Source organism: Limanda limanda, chromosome 8, assembly GCF_963576545.1.
Source record: "Limanda limanda chromosome 8, fLimLim1.1, whole genome shotgun sequence".
NCBI classification, from domain to species: domain Eukaryota; kingdom Metazoa; phylum Chordata; class Actinopteri; order Pleuronectiformes; family Pleuronectidae; genus Limanda; species Limanda limanda.
The window spans coordinates 22,616,451-22,642,870 of NC_083643.1; the positions used below are offsets into that span (position 1 = coordinate 22,616,451).

At 41.6% G+C, this 26,420-nt stretch overlaps 1 protein-coding gene across 1 annotated transcript in view; it reads right to left on the minus strand.

Moving 5' to 3' along the window:
* The window catches only part of LOC133009208 (unconventional myosin-IXAa-like), a 107,823-nt gene that overhangs the window by 25,854 nt on the left and 55,549 nt on the right, over nt 1-26,420 (minus strand). Inside the window, exons 9-14 of the mRNA XM_061076639.1 lie at nt 21,973-22,089; nt 18,249-18,383; nt 6,465-6,586; nt 4,047-4,188; nt 2,099-2,294; nt 844-963 (exon numbers count right to left, since the gene is read on the minus strand). Coding sequence (XP_060932622.1) covers nt 844-963; nt 2,099-2,294; nt 4,047-4,188; nt 6,465-6,586; nt 18,249-18,383; nt 21,973-22,089 — 832 coding nt within the window. The remainder of the gene's footprint in view (nt 1-843; nt 964-2,098; nt 2,295-4,046; nt 4,189-6,464; nt 6,587-18,248; nt 18,384-21,972; nt 22,090-26,420) is intronic.

A 26,420-nucleotide genomic window follows, 5' to 3' on the forward strand; every position in this document is an offset into this window, starting at 1 on the left:
TCTGATTGGGATTTTAGGAATGGGGAATGGGAGCATTTAAAAAAAAATTGTACTACAGCTCAATTCAACAGATATATATCAACAGGCAACAAATCCATTTTAAAGCCCATGTATGAGGATTTTCACTCTAGAAAATTACTCATAATGGACTTATGAGCTCGGTCAAAAACACAGATAAACTAATCTTGAAAAAGTGTTACATTTTTCTAAGAGCAGGTGAAAAACACCAGGAAAGTATTTGTTTCTACCAGCAAATACAAATAAATTCAGTTATCAGATTCTACTTGAAGGATAATTAATACGTAGCTTTCTTGGTCCTAAAAACATATCGCGATAATTTCATCATTCAAAAAAACACACCGACTCGATATTGAAAAAGAAAATATTCAAGGTGATGGAGATGTTAAAAATATAAAACAATAACCATTGTGGTTTATTTATTTTAAATAAAACATAGAATTATCAAGGAAAATGTATTTATCCGTGCTCACTCAAAACTTTGAGGGAAATGTCTCGGCATTTAAGATAAAGATGAATGCAAAAAAATGTTTTCAGTCATGTGTTTTTAAAAATTTGAATGGTTTCACTATTTGTGTTCTTACTTTGAAGGGTTGTGACTGAAAAGTGATTAAGCAGAAGCACATTTTGCTTTTCTCTCAGTTTTGTCCTCTGCAGAAACATTTTCTGAGGTGCTCTCACCTTGAGTAGACCCTGTTAACTAGAAGGTGAAAACATTTTCCTACCATAATACGTGGGTCCAAATAAAAAGTCCAAATAATAATGAGTTTTACTATTCAAGCATAACATGGGGCCAAGGGGCTTGTGATTTTTGGAAGAACTTACTGTATTTCTCATCTTTGCATCTTTGAAGGATCTCAAGGCTCCTCTGGTGAACCGGGTGGTGGAGGAAACTGAAGCTGTCGACAGTTTTAACAACTGTACAGGGAACTGCTGCATCGTTTGCTAAAATAAAGAGAGAGGGACAGAGAAAGACAGAGAGAGAGAGAGAAAAAGAAAGAGACAAGGAGACTTAATGTTTCAAATGAAGCATCTGCATTTTTCATGTAAGACAAATGGATTTAAATTCTCTAAATATTAAAAAAGGGAAACAGAATGAGGAGACATAAGGCAAATGAAGGTGATGGGGGAAGAAAAGCAGCAGATGAGCAGAAACAAAAATAGGGATGAAGCTGACACAAAGCCCTCTGAGATAAGTCAGTGGTGACATTTTCAAACACTGCACTGCAACGTTTTTCCCATTTAATGAAATAAACATGAGAAGAAGATGAAACCCCTCTTCCTCCTCCCCATCATCATCATTAACAATAGTAGCACAACTCTAAACACCTCCCTAAACACACCCTGTTGTTCTTGGCCCTGTAAAAACAGGAATTTGGACCTCACAGTATAGAGCGTAGCTTTCTCTACAGTAATGAATTGTATCTCAGTTAGTGTACAGCAAGAGGGTGTTTAATGGTTCAGTTCAGATCGTCTATTGGGAAACAGTCACACTAAAAAATTTGATATGTCATTAATATTATTAACAAAATACAGGAAGGATAATGTGTGTATTTTGGGTTTAAAATCATGGAACATTAAATAGGGCCAGATTTCATGAATTATGAACTCTTTTAAATATAAATTGACTGTGGAATTTTAAAAAAAAAAAGAAAAAAAAGAAGGGTGCCTTTGCAAGTTTCTGGAGCGAAAAGCAGTCTCAAATTTAATTTGTTTTTATTGAAAACACAAAACTATTGCACCAACCATGATATAAAACATAGAGAAAAAGTAAATCAACTCACATTAAAAGTCATGATGAACCGGTGTTGAGCCTTTTTAGTTTACTAATTAATGGACTAATTGTTTAAGCACCAAATATGACACAAAGCTGTATAATAATAATAATAATAATAATAATAATAATAATAATAATAATAATAATAATAATAATGCATATTTGACATTTTTTGCCTAAGAGTGAATTATTTAAAGTTAATAAAAAAATAGTGTTATAATGTAGGAGCCCTTTTCCCTTAGTTGACTGAGGATTTCTCCAGTAGGCTGCTGCCACATTCTGGGTTTATCGACCTTTGCTCACCAGTTTTTTTGTGGGTGTGTCTGCGGCCGGCCTCCCTGAAACCCACCAGGGCTCTGAAGTAAGCTCGCAGAACGGCCCAGCGGAAAGTCGCCACGGGGTCGATTCCCATCAGACCACAGATGAAGGCGTTCTTGCTACTCTTTAGCAAGGCCACGACATCGGGTCGCATGTGGTCGGTGTTCTTCTCCCTGAAGTCCTGAGTAGAGGAGAGACACGTGCATCCTGTAATGTTTGTATCATCATAATGAAGTAAAGATGTTTCTTCGTCCACTGATATCGTGTGTATCACAACATCATCCACGGACAGACTTGTTTCACTAATTAGTTACTCAAATCAACTAAATTCATGTAATTCACGTATCATAACAAACAAAACTTACTGTTGTTGCTGAGCCTTTTCATTTTGAGTTAAACAGTGGAAAACCATTTGGCAGCAGAATTTCCAACTATAACAACTCTTTACGGGCAAACATTTCACAAGGAATAGGAGCTTTTTCTCTTTTCCCCCTAGTGTTGTGATGCAAAAAGCAACAAACAGAACGAGAGAAGAAGAGGGTAAACACCCCGACCGCTCTCTCTCCTCCACGATGACCAATCACAGATGGAAGTGAACGTCAGATCATTAGGAAGTTACACAAATGGTCGGACGAGGGCATATCCCTTCAACTCAACATCCATGTTTTCCCGAATGTGTCTGTGCTGACTGTTGGATAACTGCGTCGTGCAAAATAAATAAATAAAAAAGAAGCAGGACCAAGACCTCTTTCATCAGAGAGGTGACGAAGGAGGGAGGTTTCTGATACTATTCAACGTACAGCTCAGAGGGAATATAAAATCCACCTTAAAGCTCACCAATTTCTTCAATGTAGCCCAGACTATAACCCCAATGCCCCTATAAAACCACAACTTTTAATTAAAGCTGTGCAAGTTTTCCACACTATTTTATAACACCGACATACTCTGTGTGTATCTGGTTCACTTATCTCGAGAACCGTTAATCATATTGGCTTCACACTTGGCATGTGTGTCGTTAGCAGCCAAAGAAAGTGCAGTATTGAATTTGGTGCAATTCGTTCAGTATTAATAACATTTGAATAAACAGGCAACCAGTGCTCTGTAGCAGCAACAGCTGGGACTCATCAGTGTAAGTGATATTATCGAGCAAGACAACAACAGGCACCGCACTAACTCTAATTCCCAAAATGTTGAACTGATCCTTTGATATCTATGATTGGCACAAGAGACGAGTCTTTCATTTCTTTACATTAAATATCAGGTGAAGAAATGTTTCTCTCCCACACATATGACTGCGGAAACCATCCCCTCTTCTTCTTCCCCAGTAACTGGATCTTCTGACCGAAGCTGTGCTATGATAACAAACTCTAAACCCTAGAACGTCTTCTTTCTCCATGTGATGCCAGTCAGCTGTGTGCTCACCACCGAGCCCACGTCTAACACATTTCACGACTGCGCCTCTCGCTACACTTTTCAAACCAAACGACTCCTTGGCTCTCAGTCGATATGGGATACAGAGCCTATCCACATCCACAACCACTGACTGTTACAGATTTACATTATAGAGTCAAACAACAATACGCTCGGCCCATTCCCGCACATGTGCTTCTTGTCAAAACGCAGCTGGGGGGTGAACAGAGAATTAGATTTGGCTGGAAAAATAGGTCGACAGAACAACAGGTAGGTCTGCTGCAGAGTCCAAGGGCTGTGTGCTCAAACCGTCTCTTTGGGATTTTTTTGCCGAATAACACCAGTGGTAAATGAAAGAGTTGTGGTTTCAGTTGTGTGTCCACATTAATACATGTCTCTATATAGAAATAGGATGTCCACCAAAGTGTCCACTACGAGGTTGTTTGCAGTATCCCTTGGTGAATCTGTAAGTGCAACACACACATTTAACCGATGGACATTCTCACCAGAACTTGTGCCTCACCTTGACTCTGTACTTGACTTTACCAGCGTAGTGTCTGATGATGAAGGCAGGCTCCATGACAGCAGGGAACTCGATGTAGCTGTTTCCTTCATGCTGACGCTTGAACTTGTCCAGCAAGGTCTGATTGGAAGCCTGAGGGAAACTGGACCAACAGGGATTTTTTTAGGCTCAGGTTCAAACCACAAAGAATCTGAATGACATTAAAAAGATGCAAACAATGTATTTAGGACATTAGATGTTATGCACAACAACGCCTAATATAAATTAAAGTCAAGTCTTTTGATATTGATGCAAACTGTTGTATAGAACATATGTCAGATGTTTTTTTTAATGAAGTGTTTTTTGTTATGGACCTGTGACACAAGTCAGTACCTGTCAGCAGCTGTAATTACCAATAAACTAATGAAACTGTTCTGTGTAGAGCCTTGATTCTGCCTTGATTGTGTCACCAATTAATAACAAATCAAGAATAGATTAATAGAGTCTCCTTCAAGACACCAATTAAAGAATAGCTGTGAAACTCATCACTGATATGATTGTTTTGGTGTTATTTTTGTGTTTTTACTAGTTTTTTTTTTTTTATATTTCTTGGTGGGTCCTATTTTATTGTATTGTTCAATTGTTGGGGATCCTAATAAATATAACTTATACAAAACACTTTCTCTACAGTGTGTCCCCAATAATTATTTAAAATGGGGGAGCTGTCTCTTATGTTAATGAGATTTTCACCTTGTGTGAATTACAGGTCCAATTCACAAGCCCTGTTTCACAAATCCTCATTTAGTTTCAAGCCCTGTCACAAACTTAGTGTAAAAGCTCAGCTTTAACCCTCTACACTTGTACATTCATTTTGTTGTTTCCACCTTTGGTGCATGGTTATTTCACCTATTCACCGTTGACCTCGGCTGCATAGAACATTCCTAAGTGTCTGTTTCATATCATCTAAACCTCTCCTCCCTACAACTACTGAAATACATTTCTGCCTCAAGTGTATCCACAGGGGGGAGGGGGGTCATAGTTAGGTGCTGTTACTGTACAAATGAACACCCCACACTCGCCCCCTATTCTGCAGTAACTTAATCCACTTCTCCAGAGGCCTTGGAGCACAGTGAGCTCTTCTAACTGTGAATGATGAGATCTCCAAGCGTCTTTCTTTCTTTTCTTGTGTCATCTTTGGCAGCATAAACCCCAAGAGAGTTCCTGCTCCCTCTCATTTTATTTCTTACGAGATCTCCTTTGACCCTAATTCTTCAAAAGTGGTTTCCCCCTCCACACACACACACACACACACACACAAACATATACTGTACACACCATTTCTTCCATTCGAGGCGTTATTAGATCCAGATGAACCAGTTATGCTAAGCTGCAAGTATGATGACAGCTAACACAAATAAATATGGCTGCGTGTGAACGGCTTGATGTGTCTTTACACAAAGGGGAGTGGGAGAGCACTGGAATGGATTCATGGAGGAGAGATACAAAGAAGCAGCGTGCCGATATACACAGGTTTCAGAGATGCTGGTGGAGGAATAGGCATGTTCTTTATGTTTAAGTTTAGTCCTGGTAGAAATCCGAGCTTTGGTTTCAACCATACAAATGATCATAAGGAATGCAGAGGTAACAGTTTGTCTCTTAGATTCACCAGTGAGGTGTAAAAATGCTATTTGTGCATTGGTGAATAAATTGAAACAAAGTTTGCTAAAAGTTTGCTTTCTTACAGTAAAATGTCAAATGAAACTGTGTTTTTAGTCGTCATTCAGAAGTGCTGACGTGTAGGAATAAAAAATAAATTGCTACACTCAAGGTTTCTCAAGGTCAGACTAAGTTGGTGTCAAGTTGAAGTTTACAAATCCTATTAGTCAGGTGTCCTTGGATGGGATCTGATGCAAAGATAATGTTCCCTTGGCAAACCATGATGAGGATCTGATCTGTGATCTTATATAATTTCATTTGATTTATGAATTCTGTTTAAGTTAAGTAACCAGGTCAGCGAATCGTCTTGCGATAGATTTACCCTCAGCCCAACCGTGGCCATAATAATACAAATTCCTGAGATTTAGAGAATAATGATGTGATATTAGGAGAATATAGCCGTTATTGAGAAGAAAGTTGTAATATTAAATATTAAATAGAATTAAAAAATCCCCCTTGAATATCACACAGATATAACCAATGAGAGCCTTTCAGTCGACCTATACCCAACATTTCCTGATATTCTTCCCTAAAATGACTGCGTTTTTTTGTGTAAAATTACAACGTAATTTCATACAAAACTACAACTTTAATGTTAATTTCTAAGCCAAAATGTGTATTAGGTGTATATTATCCTAATGAGAAATATACAACTCCCATTCAGACCAAGTGTGTGTGGTGAACTGGTGCTTCTTAAAGCATCAGCTGCAGTAGATGGCGTACTTGCACTCCTCATCCAGCAGGTGGAACAGAGCGGTCGGTTTCTTGCTGATGAGATTGATGCAGCCACTGTTGTCGATGTAGTCGATGTTGTGCCAGGTGATGCCCTCTGACCTGTACTCCTCCTGCAGGGGGAACACAGAGAGGGGTCAGTAAAGACACCAAACACGAATGAATCAGAGCTGCTGTGGAAGCTCTAACAGAAGGAAAAAGACACATTTTAACCTATTGACTATTTTTAATCTTTCCCTAAATAAGATTGACTCAACAACAGATGATTTTCACAAACACACATACAACTGGAGCACAACAGTCTATTGTTTGTCACCAAGCAGTAACACAGGGACACACAGGGAGTCAAGAGCAAGTTCTAAGTTACAGTGGGAAGAGACAGACGGGACTGATGCCTGGGCTGCTAAATGAGGATTCTGGTGTATTTACACACACTGCTCACACATCCAGTGCGGCCCAGACATTACAGATTTCAACAACGTTCAAGTGAGAACCTCCTGTTAACTGGACAACAATGCATCATGAGCCATGTGAAGAGGATTTATTCTTTAAGGCAACCTTTTCCCAGGATTGAATACCTGATACCCTCTTTGAAAACACCTGGCTGTTGTCAGTTAAAACATTGACAGATGGTAGTGTCTATGTGCCCCTGGGGGCCAATGATCACAAGGACCCCACGACCCCTTAGGGAGAAACCAGTGAGAGACACTAGTTGTAATACCATGCCGGCTGGGATGGAAAGTAAAGTAAATAATGTGGAAGGTGTGGTACATGTTTAACGTTCTCCTCTCCCTGGAAAACTACTGTTTGAAAAAGGTATGTAAGCAGTTCCTGCTCCAGGAGCTTTGCAGGTCACAGTGTGTCTTACTGGTGGACGGTTAAAAATGAGCATGCACAACCAGCAAAGCTCCCTCTGAGGGTCAGCACCAGCAATCCAGTGAGCCGAGCTGAACACAAGGAGGGAGGTGCATCAGGCCAATACATAACAAAACTGATTAAATAATAATAATAATGCTTTAGAATAAGATACTGCTCATTGTTTTATAATGAGAGCCTTTCTAGTAGTTTCCAGTAGAGCAAAAGTACTGAGAGTAATTGGAAACAAAAGCATTTATCTCTCTGAGAAGCTTCAGTGTGCACTTTTTTTTGTGATCGCAATCTGCCTCTCAGATGATGTCATATCTTGTGTGCAACGCTGTCAAAATGCTCCGCTGAGGAACATAAACACTTTCATTGCCTTTGATAGAAATTAATATGTTATGCTGTTGCTCACGCTGAAGCAAAGAGGGATTACAAAAAAAACCATAAGGCCAAACCACTGGGGGTAATAGCTGTCTACAGAATTCATATTGCCTTTGTTTTAAACAGCATCAACTGCATTTACAATAGCAACATAGGCACATTAGCACATGAGGTCACGATTTATATCAATACATTTCACAATCAGATAAAGAGAGAGAGGATCTAATGTGTAATCTTCTGTAACTGAAATATTTCTGGTTCTGGTGTATCCAGCCAAATCGTATGTTTCCATTGAGCTTGAAAGGTTGAATTAAACCAAAGTTTCTGCCGACGTCATATCTCCCCACATCTTTGGCTGCTGCAGGGTTGAGTACTTTACTCACTATCTTACACCAAGGCAAAAGGGAGGCAGAGTGCAACACAAGTGTCTCTGACAGCTTCAGACACAGTTGTCATTTTCCCGTCCACATTGTTTAAATAGCCAACGCACTTGCACCCACGGGTTTGTTGATCTTACAATGAGGGGCGGTCAGGTGCATTTGTAAGTGCAAATTTGCTAATAGGCGGGTGCAAAACACTATGCACTCGTACACAAACACCGAGGCTTTGCTCACATGTTGAGTGAAACCGAGAAGTGTTCTCTGTAATACTACCTGGTTTCCAGGGAACTTGGTGGAAGGATGTGGTATGGGTCAGGGAAGAACCCATTGCATCTTGGGGTGGAGCCGGATCAGGGGCGGAGCCAGGATTTTATTTTCCCCCTCCACTTACTTTAACATTATAAGACAGGGTGCTTTTCAACATGTTTGCAATTATGCGACTTGGTGCAAAAGTGCGGCTCGATTGAATTTGAAGAGACTGCCCTCCTGAGTGCAGGAGACCAAGGACAAACTGATGCCTCTGGTGCAACCACCTTCTATTTTGCTGCTAATGTAGCTTAAGTGGATTGGGACACTTGGACACACCATGAACAACATTGTGCCATGCGCCTTACAACATTTAAATTGAATCTTTCTTCCATATTAGCCTATGAATGTGTTTATTGAGTTGGGCGGTACAAATTGTTGCTATTTAAATAGTTATAAAGCGACCCCTACAGACAGAGGTACACGAAGGATTCAGATTCCCTATATTCCATACCAAATGTTTCATAGCAAACTGTCTCTGAAGGTTAACGTTGACCTGACATTGGTGCTAGTCAAAAGTGAGCAAACTTTATTTATTTAGTACTTTGCAAACAAGAAGTCACAAAGAGGTTTACAGGAGAAAGAAAGAGGGAGCGGAAGAGACATATTCTAACACAGAATTGTTCAAATCACAAACATATTACATTACAAACAAAAAAAAAACAAGTGGGCTCCGAAAGCTTTTAGAATTTTTTTTTAAAGACCTCTACGGGATCCTTCTATGGGAACCGTAAATACTCGTTCCCAATTTCAGTGCAGACCACATATCCACCCTTAAGATGTTAGTGTGTCTCAAACGTCTTGCCAGAGTCTGAAACCAGTTCTCCTCCACACCTTCCCTAGAAACTGCATCTCACAATTTCTGTGACCGTTCAAAACAAACACTCCGACAGGAGCTCCCATCATGCCATGCAGAGGCCAGGTTTTCAGAGGTGAGAGGGTAAGACACTTCTTCAAGTATAAGTCACAAAACAATCTCCATGAACAGGAATGTGTCTAATGACTGGAACTGACCCAGATGTAGATAGGACTGTGCATGTGTGCATGCCGTCTATAAATGCATGAAATTACTACTATGGGACAGGGGTAAAGAATTCAAAGCAACAACTAGAGCACTGTTTTATATGTGACTCAGCAGAAAAAGTGACAAGGCGTTCAGAACATGTGGCATGTTTGGTTTCAATCAGAGCTCGGAGATGATGAGGCAGAACCAAGAACCGGGCTGTGAAAAAGTTTGATACGTGTGCTTTTGTCTAACTCCCCACAGACGGATGACTGACTCAGCTCATCTTGCTCACTTTGTTGTGTCTGAGAGAGAGTTTTTGACAACGTGTTTGAGTCGGAGAAAGACAATAAGATGAAGGCACAAGGTTAAAGAGAGAGGCGCACAAACACATCAGCGATTTTACTGCACACACATGCATGTTTATGGAAACAGGTCGACCCAGCAGACAGAGCCGCTACAAAACTGTGACTCAGTATGTGAAGCATTCACAGATGCTGGTTCAGTTACTCTCCAGTCAAACAGCACAATAACTGTGAGACCGTCCACCCATTAAGAAACAGCTGATTCACGTTATTTTAATTTAACCCCTGATCACACTTGCTGCTGTGACTGAGCTGAACAAATTATTTAAAGGACCCATCGTATGAAAATTCCACTTTTGTAGGGCTTCTACACGTTATTATGGGTATCTGGCATGTCTACAGTCCCCAAACCTCTGGAAAAAAACAACTCCAGCGATTTGTTAGGGTTCCTCTATGTCAGAAACGATACGCTTGAGTGCGTGCAATGGGATTACGACCGATAAGTACGTCATTGTCGAGCCATGCCCATATAGGGACTCTCGCTACATGGCCTTGGACCGCCCCCACCATAATCTCACCGGCTCCGGGGCGGGTGGACCTAGCATTAGCACTCAAAACAGGTCAATCTGAGGAGGGCTTGTGGATTTGTTCGCCAGAAAAAGGCTATGAGGAGCCGCCGTGGCGATGTAAATAAACAGTCACGACGACTGCCATACACAAAGAAGGTGTCTCTAAGGCCGTCTTTGACAAAAAACGTTACTCCCCCTAGTGGTCTGGCGGTGAATTGCTTTGCAACCCTTGGGAAACCATATATTAAAACGAGTCCGTCGACACAGCTGCGTGAAAAGCCGCAGCCGCAGTTGCAGAGGCATGCGCCGGCCTTTATAGCTCAATTTGGAGCTCAGATGTTTGGAACCTTTGGAATGAGGTGGGACTGGATGTCAGGATTCAACAGGGAATCATGAGCTGGTTAGTTGTTTGGTTTTGTTTCAACTCAATATCATAAACATTAAATCAAAGCTCTGTTGCGCCGTCTACAGGCAAACTGAGGAACAAGTCCGGAACCAATTCTCTGTAATTTCTGCGGAGGTCATGCCTGAATACGGCTGATGTCTTCTGTGTGGAGGCAGAAGGTTGAGGCCTTGGCAAATAAATCCCAAACTATCTGCATGGCTAGATATCACTAAGAAGTAACTTGGGTGAATTTACCTTTTAAAGTTAGCAAAGAGAACATTAAGATCCATATATTTAACAGATATTGGGGCATATAATAGACAGATGTACAAAGCCACGGTCTAAATCCAATCTGTGAGCAATAACAGCCTTGAAACTTCCTTCTGCTCTGAGGAAAGCCTGGAGTTCTGTTATAGTCGATGAGGTTGGTCAGGATTTGCGGCCATCGCTCTGTCCATTAGTCAATTCTGCGTCTGTTCTCTGCTGCGTAATGCAGTGCAGCATTTAACTGGCCTGAGCTGTGTTTGGCTCGACGCCCGGTTGTGGAGGGGTAAGGGAGGTTTGTGTAGTTCTCTGTCTCTCTTGCTATCTCTGTATTCCTTCTTTCTTTTTATCTACTGCTGGGATAAACTCAGTCCCATTAGGCAACAGGAATCTCCCACTTCTATCTTATGAGGATAAACCTGGCCGCATGTTTTGATGACATCTCCTGAGTTGAATATGATACAGTCTTTGCCTAAGGTGGTGGCTGCCGTGCATTGTCTCCCTTTCATAAACCACACTCACACAGGAGAGATATCCAGCACCATTGGACAAGTACAGTGTAAACAGTCCTCACACAGACTCCTCCATCCAGATGAGGGCTGGAGCTGCATTGATCCTGTAGTGATCCTGTTAGCTTTGGCTGCTGCTCTGAAGGTAAACACACACTGCTGATAAGACCACCTGGTTTGCTGGAGGCATCGGTGAGGGGTTCTAAGTTAAACTGGCTTAATTAATGTTCATTGAGTTTGATTTCTGCTTTGAGTCCTGGAGACCACACAACTTCTTTAACAGCTCAAAAAAAAATACTTAAAGATTATATACGCACAAGAGCTTAAACAACAATATAGCAGACAACTATTTTCTATGTAAAGATACAGTGGAGTAATAGTGTACTGTGCAGAGAATATCACATCTGAGCATCTCTGTTCGTCTTTGGTAGCCATGTGTGGGAGTGTACCAGAGTCTGTGGGGATGGAGCAGCGGTAACGAGTCATATTCGTAAAATGAAACTTATCAGAAACACGAACCTTAATGTTGCTACAGCAAATTATAACTTTTTTTTCACTATAAATGTACGAGAACAGTTTATGGCAAATGAAAAGGATACCACTTGTGCAGGTTGTTAAAGAAAAAAGAAAAAAATACAGTTAATTATTATTTTTAAATATAAAGCTTCAACAGTTCCTTCATTCAAACAATTTAGAGTCAAAAGACCTCAAGCTAGAAAATCTTGTGTGTAAAGTGAACTGAATATTAAAACCAGACATTCTAAAATGAAACTCAACATCGTTTACATGTACATATTTGCATGTCATATTTTTATATTACACATGAGCACTGGAGGAGCCCAGCAGGTTTAACAGCTACCAGTACATTAACAGGATAGTAGAAACTATGTATGTCGATTCCTATAAATAACTGTATGGTGTTTAAGTGTTTCTCATTTACCCAACATGGTCAAGAGCTCCAGATTAAATACGTTGATCTTGCATTTTTTAAACAGCAACAATTCTGAGATCAACTATAAGCTCAAACTTACTGCGTCGTAATTACCATTTGATTTGATAATCTTACGCAGATTGGGAACATTTTGAAGGTAACTGAACGCTGGCTGATCTGAGGTCAGCAGTTGAAGACTCAACACAATGCAACAGACAAGGTGGGGAGAGCTTTCTCTCCTTCTGACGTCAAAGTGAGGGGACAGGGGGCCTGTAGCATGAACCGACAACTTTATTCAAACAAATACAAATCAGCAGAGATCTGGCAGTCCTCGATTAGGAGGCTCCAGCGACCTGACTCAGAGGGGCTCCTAGAGCTCAACTCCATCTCAACTGTTGTCTTGTCAAACAAACTCACCAGCGGCAGAGAGCCAAAGATTTGGACGACCCCAGTGACTTAAGGATAATAAACGTGAACTCCCCTGATACATTATTGGGCATGGCCCTGTGAGGGCTGAACAAAACATTGGAGCAAACCTTTAAGAGGTCTGATCAAAACAGAGTTATCCATCAAGGAGCACCTGCTGACGCAAAATGACAGACAACGCTAAACTAAAACTGTTTATAAACCTGCCTGTTTGGAATGCATGGCCTGTTTGCCTGGCCTGTGTTATGTCATGCCATTAGTGAGTCCTCCTCAAACTGTTCTACAATGTACTGTCACTTTTTATTGTCTGTGTGCTGGACGTTAATATAAAGTAAAATACAAATAAAAGCTCTGAAATTCAGCTCGATTTTAAGTATTGTTGTAAACAAAATTAACATGTGCTTTTACTTGGGAGACAAATTGCTAAGGGGTTAACAGGTCCAGCTCTTCCAAACAATCTTGAGACAGGTTCCTGAGAAGACCAATCCCCTGTGGAGGTTGCTGGTGATGTCACAATGTTTCTGCTATCAACTGCTGCTGTTGTCTCTGCCCGACCGGTTCCATGTCTGTTGCTCAGTTCACCAGTAGTTTCCTCCTTTGTCAGGATATTGTACAATGGCTTTAATTCATCTTCCATATTTTCTCTATTCCAAATGGCTTTCCATGCTCCGTTAGACAATTCACTGGTCTACATGTTTGTTTATCCTGACAACCAGTGTAGTCTTCACAGGTGAATCTCAAGGCTTTAACCAGGAGTAGACATTCAGAGCTATTTAATGTTTAAAAAACAGACAAGCAACAACCATCAGTCACAGATTTTAATATTTTTGCTGACTTGAATAATGGGTGTGCTCAAACAGTAGGTGCTATGCCATCTTGATCTAAATATCAGAAAATAAAAGATGATATTCTGAGCTCTCGTCTAATATTTGTCTTTTCATATCAGAGTCCAATAACAGTGTACAACAAAAACAAAAGAATTGGCCGCAGAGTGTTTGAACGTAAATTTTTACAGTCACAACCTGCAGGAGTACATGTTACAATGTGCAGTGTGTGTGTGTGTGTGTGTGTGTGTGTGTGTGTGTGTGTGTGTGTGTGTGTGTGTGTGTGTGTGTGTGTGTGTGTGTGTGTGTGTGTGTATGTGTGTGTGTGTATAAGGCCTGAGGGCTGACTGTCAGAAATAGATAACAAAACCATTAGCTTGGGCAGATCGGCAGTTTGTGATCCCCATTGAGGGTTTAAGGCCCATCGCTGCACTCGTTTACTGAAACCTTTTTTTCATACTGGTTAGCTATCAGCTACAGGCCCGCCTTGCTGGGTTGCCACGACCTATCAGGGGTCCGTTAGAGGGAGACGAGAGGTGACAGTTACTGTGACACAGTCCAACTGAGAGAGATTCATTATCTCCCCCCAAAAATGCCTCCATCGCTCTCTGCTCTCTCTCTCCCTTTCCAAGCTCCCTCGCTTGCTCTATGGATTATGAGAAAAAAATAAAACATGCATGCAGAATATTAAGTGGTTTGGCAGTTGGTATCTGAATAAATGAGCATAATGAATACATAATATGGCTGGTCAGGGATTAGTGGTTCAGTAATAGGCCTTTTGAGTGGAAGGGGGTGGTGGTGATGGTTATGATGCAGGAGCTGACGTCTCTCTTATCAGCACATGTGGTTGTGAGAGCAATGGTGAAGAAATTTAATGAAAAGAAGACAGAGCAAGGCCATTCAGAGGCCTCTCACTTCGATAAGTGCGTGTGCTAACTTAACCAAGCTACATAATTAAAGCTGTTTGCACTATGATGTCAGGGGGACGTGGCGATCCGGCACAAAGTAATCAAAGGAATGATCAACCTGCAGATTGGTTGCTTGCAAATGGTCTGAAGTCTGGTACTACTGAAGTAAAGAATAAAGTGTTGTCAGTCATAATATGCTTCTCTTCGCCATGGTGTGTGGAGCTTACAGCAAGCACTGAAGTGATGTGTAGGTTTCTTATATCCACAGTTTCCATAATCAACAACTATAGGGTTGGCCTCCTAGAATGAAGTTATTGAGGCTCGGTGAGGCTACTTATCCACAGATGAGTGGCAGACAACATTATGCTAAAATTAGAGATTACAACAAATTAGCTTCTGTAAATAAGGAAGGTTGAGCAATGTACAGTGGGGACAGAGCTTAGACTCTATTGGGATGAGGAATACAAGGCTTTATGCAGCGGAGGTGGATGGAGAGATGATTAGTTAAATGTTTAAATTACAAATTGAGAGGCGGGCCTTCCCCCAACACGCACGCACGCACGCAGGCACCAGTAGCAGTAAACAGACTTTTGAAACAAGAATGTCGCCCACACAGTTTCCTGATGGCCCAAACCATCCTCAACGGTTTAAACTGCCAACACAGAAGGCCAGTGCTTAGACAGCCAGGGTTAAACCATTGTTGTTCCGAGCCGTTCGGACCACTGGCACGTGGTCACGGCCGAGGTCTTGGCTGCCAGGAAACTCTGGTGTCCAGAAGCCTTCCACTTAACTTGACTTCTGTCCCAAAAGTGTGTACAGCCAGGGCTGAAGCAGCAGGAAGGATGTGGACGTCTCTGAATGGTAGACGAAGTGCTGGTTTAGAGGTTTAGTTGCAGCATAGATTTGAAAATGTGTGCAGCTATCCAGATTCACATTTAAAAAGTATCGCTGGTGTCAGGGGAAGGCAACCTTTGATAAGAGGATGTTGGTATTTCGGCAGTTTGACGGGTTAGGGACGTGAGTTATTTTCAACTTATAAATGTCGATTTGTTTTCATAAATTTGGTGTTAAATTTGATATTAAAACCAGTGTTAGCAAATTTCAAGAGCAGAAATGTAATTTAGTTTACAGCTCAGAACTGTAATGCAAGTGGGAAGCATATCTTCAATGTTGAGATGTTGACCATATTATCTGCCAAGAGAAATCAAAGTGTGTTTGTTACTGCTGTTCACATTCCTCTACATGCAGGTCATTACCAGTCATTAGTATATTTTTGTTATATTTAGTGTTCAATTTTGTGTTGCATAATAAGGCTAATTAAAATTGACTATCGATTCCAGAATGCTGACATGCTGTCAAAAGTCACACACTTATTTGAAGTTAATTTGTTTAATAACATGAGAATTAAGTACAGTGGAAACTGCTGGTGATCACATTTGTCCCGGGCCAAATTGATGTCTATAAACGGTTGATTACTATAAAATAATTGCTTCTTTATTATATTCCAAGATCCTGAGAGAAAGGTAACAACAACAGAATTTTGTAGACAATGTATGGAGATCCAGAGGAGATGGCAGTGTGATAAACGAACTTAGTGGAGCTGTGCATGACTCCCTGGGTGTTTACCCCCGAACTTGGTGGCGCTGGCCGGGCTGTGGAGCGTCCATAGCCAGGGGGAATCTTTACAATAAAACCATTTTGTTGGAATGGAAATAATGAATTTCATTTTTTTCAGTGTCTGCATCGGCTACTCACTATTTAGGGTCTATGTAAGCAGCAGACCCAAAGCAGGAAGACTTTTACACCGTATACTTAAGCATCTGTATATTTATCGCTAGTCATACAGCATGGCAACATTCAACAACGTTATGGCATTTTCCAAATATCGTGCAGCTATACCTCCTATTATAAAGTCCAAAGAAATTCAGGAGAATTTGATGTGAAATGACAGAGGGGTATCTCCCACTGTATTCACTGAGAGCAAAAACAAAGAAAACTCATTTATCCAGGTGAAAAGCGCAGCCATACACGTAGAAGACACCGGCAAAGATGTCAAGAGAGTTTATGGAGACGAGCTGATGCAGGTGTTTTTTCCCCAAGAAACGTGATCTCTGCAGTGGAATTAATGTATCACTTCCTGCCTCGGCCTGCTGCACACGGCTGCTCCACCTCTCACCCAAATAATGCGGAGGATTGATGCTGTCGTGAACGCATCTTTGCAGAAAACCTCCTGCTGAGTTGTGAGAGGCAAACTGTGGGTAAACTCTGTAGCCAATTCTTCGGATAATACCTGATTAAGATAAAACTTTAGCATTGAATGAACGTTGGAAAGAAAACATCAAACTAGCAGGATAAAAGAGGAAGGAGCAGAGTCGGGGAGGGAGAGCAAGACTCTTTGTAAAATGGAGCGTTTCAAGGTGAAAGCAGGCGGTTGTGCTTCAGAGAGGATAAAGTGATGACAAGGGAAAGGACTGTGGAGATGCAGATCATCACACAAAGCGATGGCCAATTTAACCTTATGTTGCTAGTCATGGCCTGTGTTGTTAACAGCAAGACTACTGCTCGAACAAGACTAAAGCTTTCTGCAAGCTTTGTTCTGATAAGGTTGGGCAAATGGAAGAATAAATCTTCTATCAGCGATTGGCAGGGCCCATAGTTGATTGTTTTTTAGGCTGTTTTTTGCGACAATATTTAGTTTTATTTTGCTAATGTAATGGTCTACCTCCTTGAGAATGAATTCAGTCAGTCCAGCTGGACTCCGCTCGCCGACACGGATCTAAGGTCCATACGCTTCTGAATGTCCACACGTTGATTGTTGCCACCGCCACAATATCAGTACTCATTCATTCATCCCATCCTGACTCTGCTCCCTCCCTTTCTCTCTCTCGCTCTGTCATGCAGAAAAACACCAAAACACGCACAGCGATACACAAACACATCGGATGCTTCTGTAAGCTCAGCCTGGGTAAAAACAACATCATCGTCTTAATTATTTGCATGTAGCACAGGGAATTATTTGTGGTGCTAGAAGGTTGTGAATATGATTTAAAATTCAGTACAAAGATGACAAACTACCACATTCAGGTCCTTCAGCTTCCAGATTTAAACCTAAAATAACCCAAATAGGTGATTTTGCATTCTGCGTTACGAGGAGCTCTTCCATGCATTCGCTGATACTGACTTGTGCCCCTGCATATCTTCCAACCCTATGGTTTTAAGACTGCAAGAGTGTAAAAAAGACCATCCATGCCTGCTCACCCCACATCAGTTCACTTGTGTGTGAGTATGAACTGTTGCTGTGCACACTTGCGCACCATGTAAATCTTCTTCTACCCAAACCAACTGGGGAGTTATTGTGTCTTCCATTTGTAAAGGAAGCTCTCAGCACCAATTCTTTACTCCATCAAGGAAACCAAACAGAAGCATCGAGGCATTTTTAAGAACATGTGGCTGCCAAAATAATGTGACGCCAGTGCATCAACTGACGTCATCACACACCGAGGCACAGGGCAGCACTTCATGTATGAATGTCTGCGTGTTGATAACATTGTCATACTGGCAGCGAAACACAAAAAGCAATGATGTGTTATCAGCTAGTGCACAATAATCATTGTCTAGAAGGAGAAGATACCAAAGGAAAGGAAAGGAAAGGAAAGGAAAGGAAAGGAAAGGAAAGGAAAGGAAAGGGATGAAAGGAAAGTGGATATAGAAATATCACTCTACCTGTTCTAATTTGAAGATGTGCTGGTTGAAGTAGTGCTGGAGTCGCTCGTTGGCAAAGTTGATGCAGAACTGTTCAAAGCTGTTGCTCTCATAATCCTCAAAACCAAAGATGTCGAGGACTCCTATGGACAGGATCTATAAAGAAAACCACAGAGCTCATTCTTTTGTCCATATTTGAAATATGTGTGTTGTTATTCATCATAAGAATTATGGTAAGTTTTACACTGTAAACATCTGTGATCCTTTATCATCATTAATTCTATTTTGTTTCTTATAAAATCTCATCCTTTAGAGCTCCAGTGACACAGGTGACCTCTGGGTGTCAGTAAGATTCATGTCATCATAAATCTTTTTAACATGCACCATCTAAAAGGAGGCAAAGACAGCCTTTAATTATGAAATGGACTGTTCAAGTGCTGTCCAATTTCATTTACATTTATTCAGCAGTGTTTTATTTCTCTCTCAAGGGCTATTTTTTATTCAGGCATTAAAACATACAAAACATGAACACACACTGCATGCATCCACTGTGATGTGCACATAAGAACAATGACCTTGACAGAAAGTAAAACCTCATCCACCCCCTGAAAAGCACACACAGATGACATCAACACACATGCACGTGTGTCCAGGCACACGCACAGACACACACTGCAGAGGGACAGAAAAGGGCCACAGGGAGTAAACTGAGCAAAGGGGAACTTGATGCCATCTGCCCAATATTCCTGTCATGCGCACACACTCTGCACACACACACAAACGCGCACAAACACTAACACCACACTCTGCATACACACACGCAGACGGGCACAAACACACACTGAATGATCAGTTTTCTAATCCTTACGATGCCTCCACTGGGTATGACTTGCCAGCTGCCACTCCCAATATGCACAGGCGCACGCACACACACACACACACACGCACACAGTGGTATTCCATATCACAACACTTCCAGCCTCTCAGCCTCTGGGAGTAAAGGAAGCAAACCAGCCAGCCAGAGAGACAGAGAGGCAGACAGACGGACGGACAGACAGACATGCGGACAGATATACAGACTGACAGACAGATAGACAGGCGGACAGAGAGACAGACAGACAGGCGGACAGAGAGACAGACAGACAGATATTCAGACAGATATTCAGACAGATATTCAGACAGACAGACAGACAGACAGACAGACAGACAGACAGACAGACAGACAGACAGACAGACAGACAGACAGACAGACAGACAGACAGACAGACAGACAGACAGACAGACAGACAGACAGACAGACAGACAGACAGACAGACAGACAGACAGACAGACAGACAGACAGACAGACAGACAGACAGACAGACAGACAGACAGACAGACAGACAGACAGACAGACAGACAGACAGACAGACAGACAGACAGACAGACAGACAGACAGACAGACAGACAGACAGACAGACAGACAGACAGACAGACAGACAGACAGACAGACAGACAGACAGACAGACAGACAGACAGACAGACAGACAGACAGACAGACAGACAGACAGACAGACAGACAGACAGACAGACAGACAGACAGACAGACAGACAGACAGACAGACAGACAGACAGACAGACAGACAGACAGACAGACAGACAGACAGACAGACAGACAGACAGACAGACAGACAGACAGACAGACAGACAGACAGACAGACAGACAGACAGACAGACAGACAGACAGACAGACAGACAGACAGACAGACAGACAGACAGACAGACAGACAGACAGACAGACAGACAGACAGACAGACAGACAGACAGACAGACAGACAGACAGACAGACAGACAGACAGACAGACAGACAGACAGACAGACAGACAGACAGACAGACAGACAGACAGACAGACAGACAGACAGACAGACAGACAGACAGACAGACAGACAGACAGACAGACAGACAGACAGACAGACAGACAGACAGACAGACAGACAGACAGACAGACAGACAGACAGACAGACAGACAGACAGACAGACAGACAGACAGACAGACAGACAGACAGACAGACAGACAGACAGACAGACAGACAGACAGACAGACAGACAGACAGACAGACAGACAGACAGACAGACAGACAGACAGACAGACAGACAGACAGACAGACAGACAGACAGACAGACAGACAGACAGACAGACAGACAGACAGACAGACAGACAGACAGACAGACAGACAGACAGACAGACAGACAGACAGACAGACAGACAGACAGACAGACAGACAGACAGACAGACAGACAGACAGACAGACAGACAGACAGACAGACAGACAGACAGACAGACAGACAGACAGACAGACAGACAGACAGACAGACAGACAGACAGACAGACAGACAGACAGGCAGGCAGGCAGGCAGGCAGGCAGGCAGGCAGGCAGGCAGGCAGGCAGGCAGACAGACAGACAGACAGACAGACAGACAGACAGACAGACATGCGGACAGACAGACAGACAGACAGACAGACAGACAGACAGACAGACAGACAGACAGACAGACAGACAGACAGACAGACAGACAGACAGACAGACAGACAGACAGACAGACAGGCAGACAGACAGGCAGACAGACAGGCAGATATTCAGACAGACATTCAGACAGAGAGCAGGATAGGGAGCCCAGTTTGTACAAATAAACACTAAGAAGGGTAGAAAGAACAAAGGGACGACATGAGTGAGGATGAATGGAAAACGTCTGTTTATCCATCAGGAGCTAAAAAATGTTTTTTAGTATAACAGACTTTTCTATTTTTTTTTTTTACAGCGGACATGTTTCAAAAGCACAACGTTATTGATGATGTTATTGATTGTACCAGCTTACAGTCGAATGTCAAACAAATAAAACTCAATGCCCATACACCTTTTTAATATCCTATCCGTTTTAACTAGTTTCTGAATTTTAAATCATATTTACAAATATAATTAATTTGTGGGAAAACAATTCAATATGGACAGAAACCTGTATAAATTCTGTGAGATTTATATTAAAACACTGGAAAATTCATATTTCATATATCAGATGTTTTGGAAAAAAACTAGGATATAAAATTTAGGGGCCCCTGAGCTTGAGTGTTGCTCTCATCAGCTCATGCACAGAAAATGTTCAAATGTTTGAAAGTTATGTAAGTGAGAGAAGACACGAAACTGGAGATGATTGTTATTATGTCTAGAGTTAAGGTCACTGATGTAAGGTATAAATCAATCATTGCAATTGGTTAAATTTTCCTTTTATGATATAGCTACACTTTTGAAGAGAATTGAAGAGACTGCCATCCGAGAGTATTGTGTTTGGTCCAACTGAAAGTTCATTTTAACAAACATAGCACAAGACATAACACTGTCACTATAAATCATATACTATAATACAATATAACTATTGAACTCGTACACTGTATGTTACCATGGCAATTCACTTAACACACTTAATTCACATTTGTCGTACCGAGGCACTTAATCAATAAAATAAATAAATAGTTAAATAAATAGACGAAAAGATAAATAAATACATAAATAGAACGTGAGACTGGCACAGTACAATTAACAAACACTAAGTGGGATATGAAGAGCACTGTTACTATGAGTGCGAGGTCATTCCAACATTTACATGAAAAAAGAATCCTAAAACTTATGAAGTTTTCAAAATGTGATGAAAGAAGGTTTTTCCCAGTATGTTACAACGACGCTTGTTAAAACATGAGAGACCTCCCACCTTTGAACTGTCCTCCAGGTCCTTGTTGTTGAGCAGGGCGTGGTTGGTCCTGAACACAATCCAGTCGAACAGCGCACTGTACAGTGACTTGGCCATGGAGTCCCTCACAGTGCCCACCTGCACACACACACACAGACAGACAGACAGACAGAGCATGTCAGCTTATTTCTGATCATTAGCATTGGGGTTTCCTTTGTCAAAACCACCGGCTGATACATTTTAATATCTCAGAGGGAAAAGGGTTCTCCGCAGCAGAATGAATGAACGTGTCCTGCCTCTGCCTGATGCTCCACCCCTCACCTGAATCCACCAGATTTCTGCGTTGTTGCGTCTGAGCGGAGAATCTCCTGCTGCATTGTTCATGTGTGAAAGGCAGAGAAATCCAGACCCAATTTTGTGGGCATTCTCCCGAGTTTCTGCCTGAAAATGGCTATACAAACCCAGACGAAAAACTAAAGCTCTTTGGCGAATGTAAAAGTTTGAGCTCAAGTCAGAGCCCTGTTTGCTTCCAGACTTGCAGATCACAACTTGGACAACTTTTTCATGGATCACTTTTGGATCCATAAAAAAACAACACTGCCAAGACAGGCTATTATGTCTCAACAAGCCCAAGAGCGAATGTGGTCACACAATGAAAGCTTTGCTAGGCTGATATAAGAGTTGAGGGGTTAAACAGAGACTTGGACACAAGAGCACGTTCTTTGGCAGCTGGAGGTGTTATGATTGAATTGGCCCCCATTATGACTGGGTGGTTTCTTTAGTCTTGTTCAACATGTTGTCCAATCATTTTAATAGCAAGAACCCCAAATAGTTTAATCCAATCAGAGAAGATGTAATACAGCAGAGGATGTCAACCTTTGTCCACCTCTGGTGACAACACAAATCACACCCTTCTTCATAAATACTACTAACCGAATGAAACCACAACAAGCCAAACACATGAATGGTAAATCACAGGTTATGTATACAACAACAGCCAGTTAAGTTCTGCTGGTTGTCATGAACATTTTTAAATAGAGCATTAGGATCCTCACGCTAAAGATAAATACCTAAACTCCCACTGAAGACAAGCTGCAGCTGTAACATTGCATCGCACTTCTTCACAAATTCAACCATTTAATACAATAATACAAAATTAACTTCTTAACATTTCTCCATGGTGAACGACATGAAGACAAGTGTAGCAGACACATTGGACCGCTACAGTTCAATTTGTTTGGTGTCTGACATTGTTGTGTCCATTGAAAGCAATCCCCTACCAATCAGTACTTAAAAGGCCAAATTAAACATAGAGGTGACATCTTTCTATACGGACAGCTCGGTAATATTTATAAAATATATATGGTCAAGTCAAGTTATTTATATAGCTTATTAAATATGACAAGCATTGACTCAATGTGATTCAAGATCAGAAGTGACAACATGCATTGTAAAAATGTATATAAAATAGAGGTCAGGGGTAATGAAAAAACTAAATAAAGCAGTCAGTCAGTCTGATCATGAGGATGGAGTCAAAGGTCAGGACCTGGTTATTACCTGGTCATTATAAAATCCAGTGTAATTATGATATTTGTCAGTGGAGATATGAAACATAGAGGGCTGTCACATGTGTAGGGGACCAATACAGTTCTACTCTGTTATTGCAGTTAAAGCATGTTCTGTGTTTGTGGTTTTCCTGGTTAAAGAAAAATTGAACAACATACACCGTTTTATCGCCATAAGGAAAGCAACCAGAGGAAGTCAGTCTGACCAATCCTGAAGCAATAAATAAAAGCAGGCACAGACCCAGCCTACAAGAACAACAAAATGTCCTAAATCAGTTATATAATGATAAAAAAAACTCTTTGTGGGACACTGTGAACTTGATCAAGCCCCACTGCGGATGCACTCTCTGCGAAGGACTGTTCCAAACACCGCCTGCTGAGGCCACATGCAGCCAAGAGCCGTGATGAAGCATTTTAAAAGCTGCCTCTCTGCTCTTGCATTATTGATTGTGTATGATATTTTTAGCAAGCAGGCCTGTGACGTCTGTCTTCCCACAAAGTTATGTAAAAATGAAAAAGACAAGGTTAAAAAAAGAACCACGATTTAAATGCTTCTCCAGGATCCTGGGGGGAGGCATGGGTGGGGGTGGCTTGCAGATCCTTATACAAACACTTGACGTGCCCACTGAGCACTTATTGTCGCTGTGTTTGCCATGTAATTCAATTATTCACCACAATGGGACCGGGAGGGAAGGAGAGAGCGTGGCTGGGAGCAAATGGGTCGAAAAATGTTTTTCTGGAGGGCCACCCAAGAATCTGACAAAATGATTAGCAGGACTTCATCAGAGACTTTTGTAAAGTGTAACGGTGTGTGGGTTGTTAAAGCAGGTCTGTGCTGGTGTTTGTGATTATAAGGTTCTGCTGAGGTGAAGTTGTTTTTCTCTTTCCATCTCTTTCTCTCTTTCTTTCTACTGAAAAACCACAGGAGGTGTGAGACATCAGCGTGAGCGCACACAGCACGTGGCCGGCTGGCTTCCTCGCTGCAGGATGTTTTGTGTGTTTCACCACAATATGCCTATCTGCATATGTTTTTAATTAGTGTATGTGTGTGTGTGTGTGTGTATTTATATAGTGTATGTTAACTGATACATTTTACAATCCCCCTGTCCTGGGTAAGTACCTCTGCTCTCTCCGTGTGACGCTTCTACCGCATTGAAACAGTTGCTATATGAAGCAGCTCCCGCCCCCCCATCACTTCACCTGATTCATGTCTGTCTCTCACACAGGATGGAGGAAATGATGGTGTCAGATTATCTGGAGCCACATCAAAAATAGGACACCTGATCTTAAAAGACATAGGTTAACCTATATGTGCCTGTCACCGACTTCCAGCCCAGAACTCAAATACACTGAGAGTCCAAACCAGAGCTCAACCAAAATGTTTGAGATTGTTTGCACCATGGCCGGCTGAAGGATGGAACTGCACCGTCCCGTCTGACTGTTTATTAATCGTGGGTCAAAATCCAACCAAATTCTGCACTGCACTTCCCTAGGCCACTGTGCCCTGTGTGAAGCTACTATATTCGTCAGATAGGGGTTCCACATATAGACAGTTGTTTGGGGAATTAGTAGGCAGGTAAATAATTATGGTCTTGAAGTTTATGCACTGTTATTGTCTTTATCACTTTCTTCAAATTTAGTGGGAAATAAAAAGTTTTTTCTTTATCGATCCCAGAATGAGACTTATTTCTTTCAGTCCTAGAACACTGACCTTCCTAAATACACATTCTGTGGCAAGGCTGCCGTTGAAAATGTTCGCATATTTTGTTTTTGAAATCCTTTCTGTGCTGAATGTGTGATGTAAGGCCTGTTTTGCTGAGGGAGTGGAGAAAAGAGAGAAAACCTGTCACAAACATTTACATTTTGGTGTGGATATCGAGGAACATGAGCATGGTTCAACTTCTGAGTTGAACAGTGCCAAAACACAATCTTCAAAACAGATGCAGTTAACTGCGTTACTCTATGGAAATGTCTGTGAACCTGTTTGAAGTTTGATGTATTGACTCGCTGAGCTTGTGAGAAGCAGAAGGACAACATTAACGCCCTGTCCACAGTAATGCAGATAACTGCAAAACAAACTGTTTCTCTGTGTTTGGGCCTCTCGTCCACACGCAAACACAGTTTAAAGGGACTCTTACCTTTGTTGCATTTTTACACTTTTTGTGGATAAGGTTAAATTGGTATTAATAAGGTAATGACACTCTAAAATGCAAGACAGACCCACCAGGAGTAAAAACAAACAATTATTTCACTCTCATAATATTTAGTGAAAACTTCAACCAATAAAATTCTTCGGACCGAAGGACCTTATTGGCCGACAGACCTGTCTGTTTGCTGCATGGACATGCAGGTTTTCCGTCTGCTTCTTGTGGCGCATTCAGGCCCGCGTCATCAAGGCATGTGAATGTAAATGTATATAACTTACCGAATCCATTGCTTTGGTAAACAAAAACTCACGTGCGTGCGCGGAGGCAGTCTGCTTGTAAATAAAGTTTCTTCAAAAAAACACCGCGGATGGGAACGAGGGGGTGGGGCATTGGAGGAAGGCGGGATGATTTGAATGTGCTGTAATTCTCAAATGCAACAAAGGTAAGAGTCCCTTTAAGCCACGAAAAAACGATTTTTAAAAGCGCCTTCCAAATTGTAGATTCTCAAAAACTCTAGCGTCATTCTAACACTGGGAGATCTAATCACACACTTGCAGCTCAATGTAACATCATTGCACCACAGCCGTCTGCCTCACCCAATAGTACCTGGACCACAGCTTTCTTCTCTGATGTTTGCCACCTACTGGGCTGGCATCCTTTATTTTGCTTTTGTATTGGATTTTGCGTTCTTACATGCCGATATTTTGAAAAATGAATGTGGATGGATTTGTTTTTTTAACAGAGGGGAAAATATCTG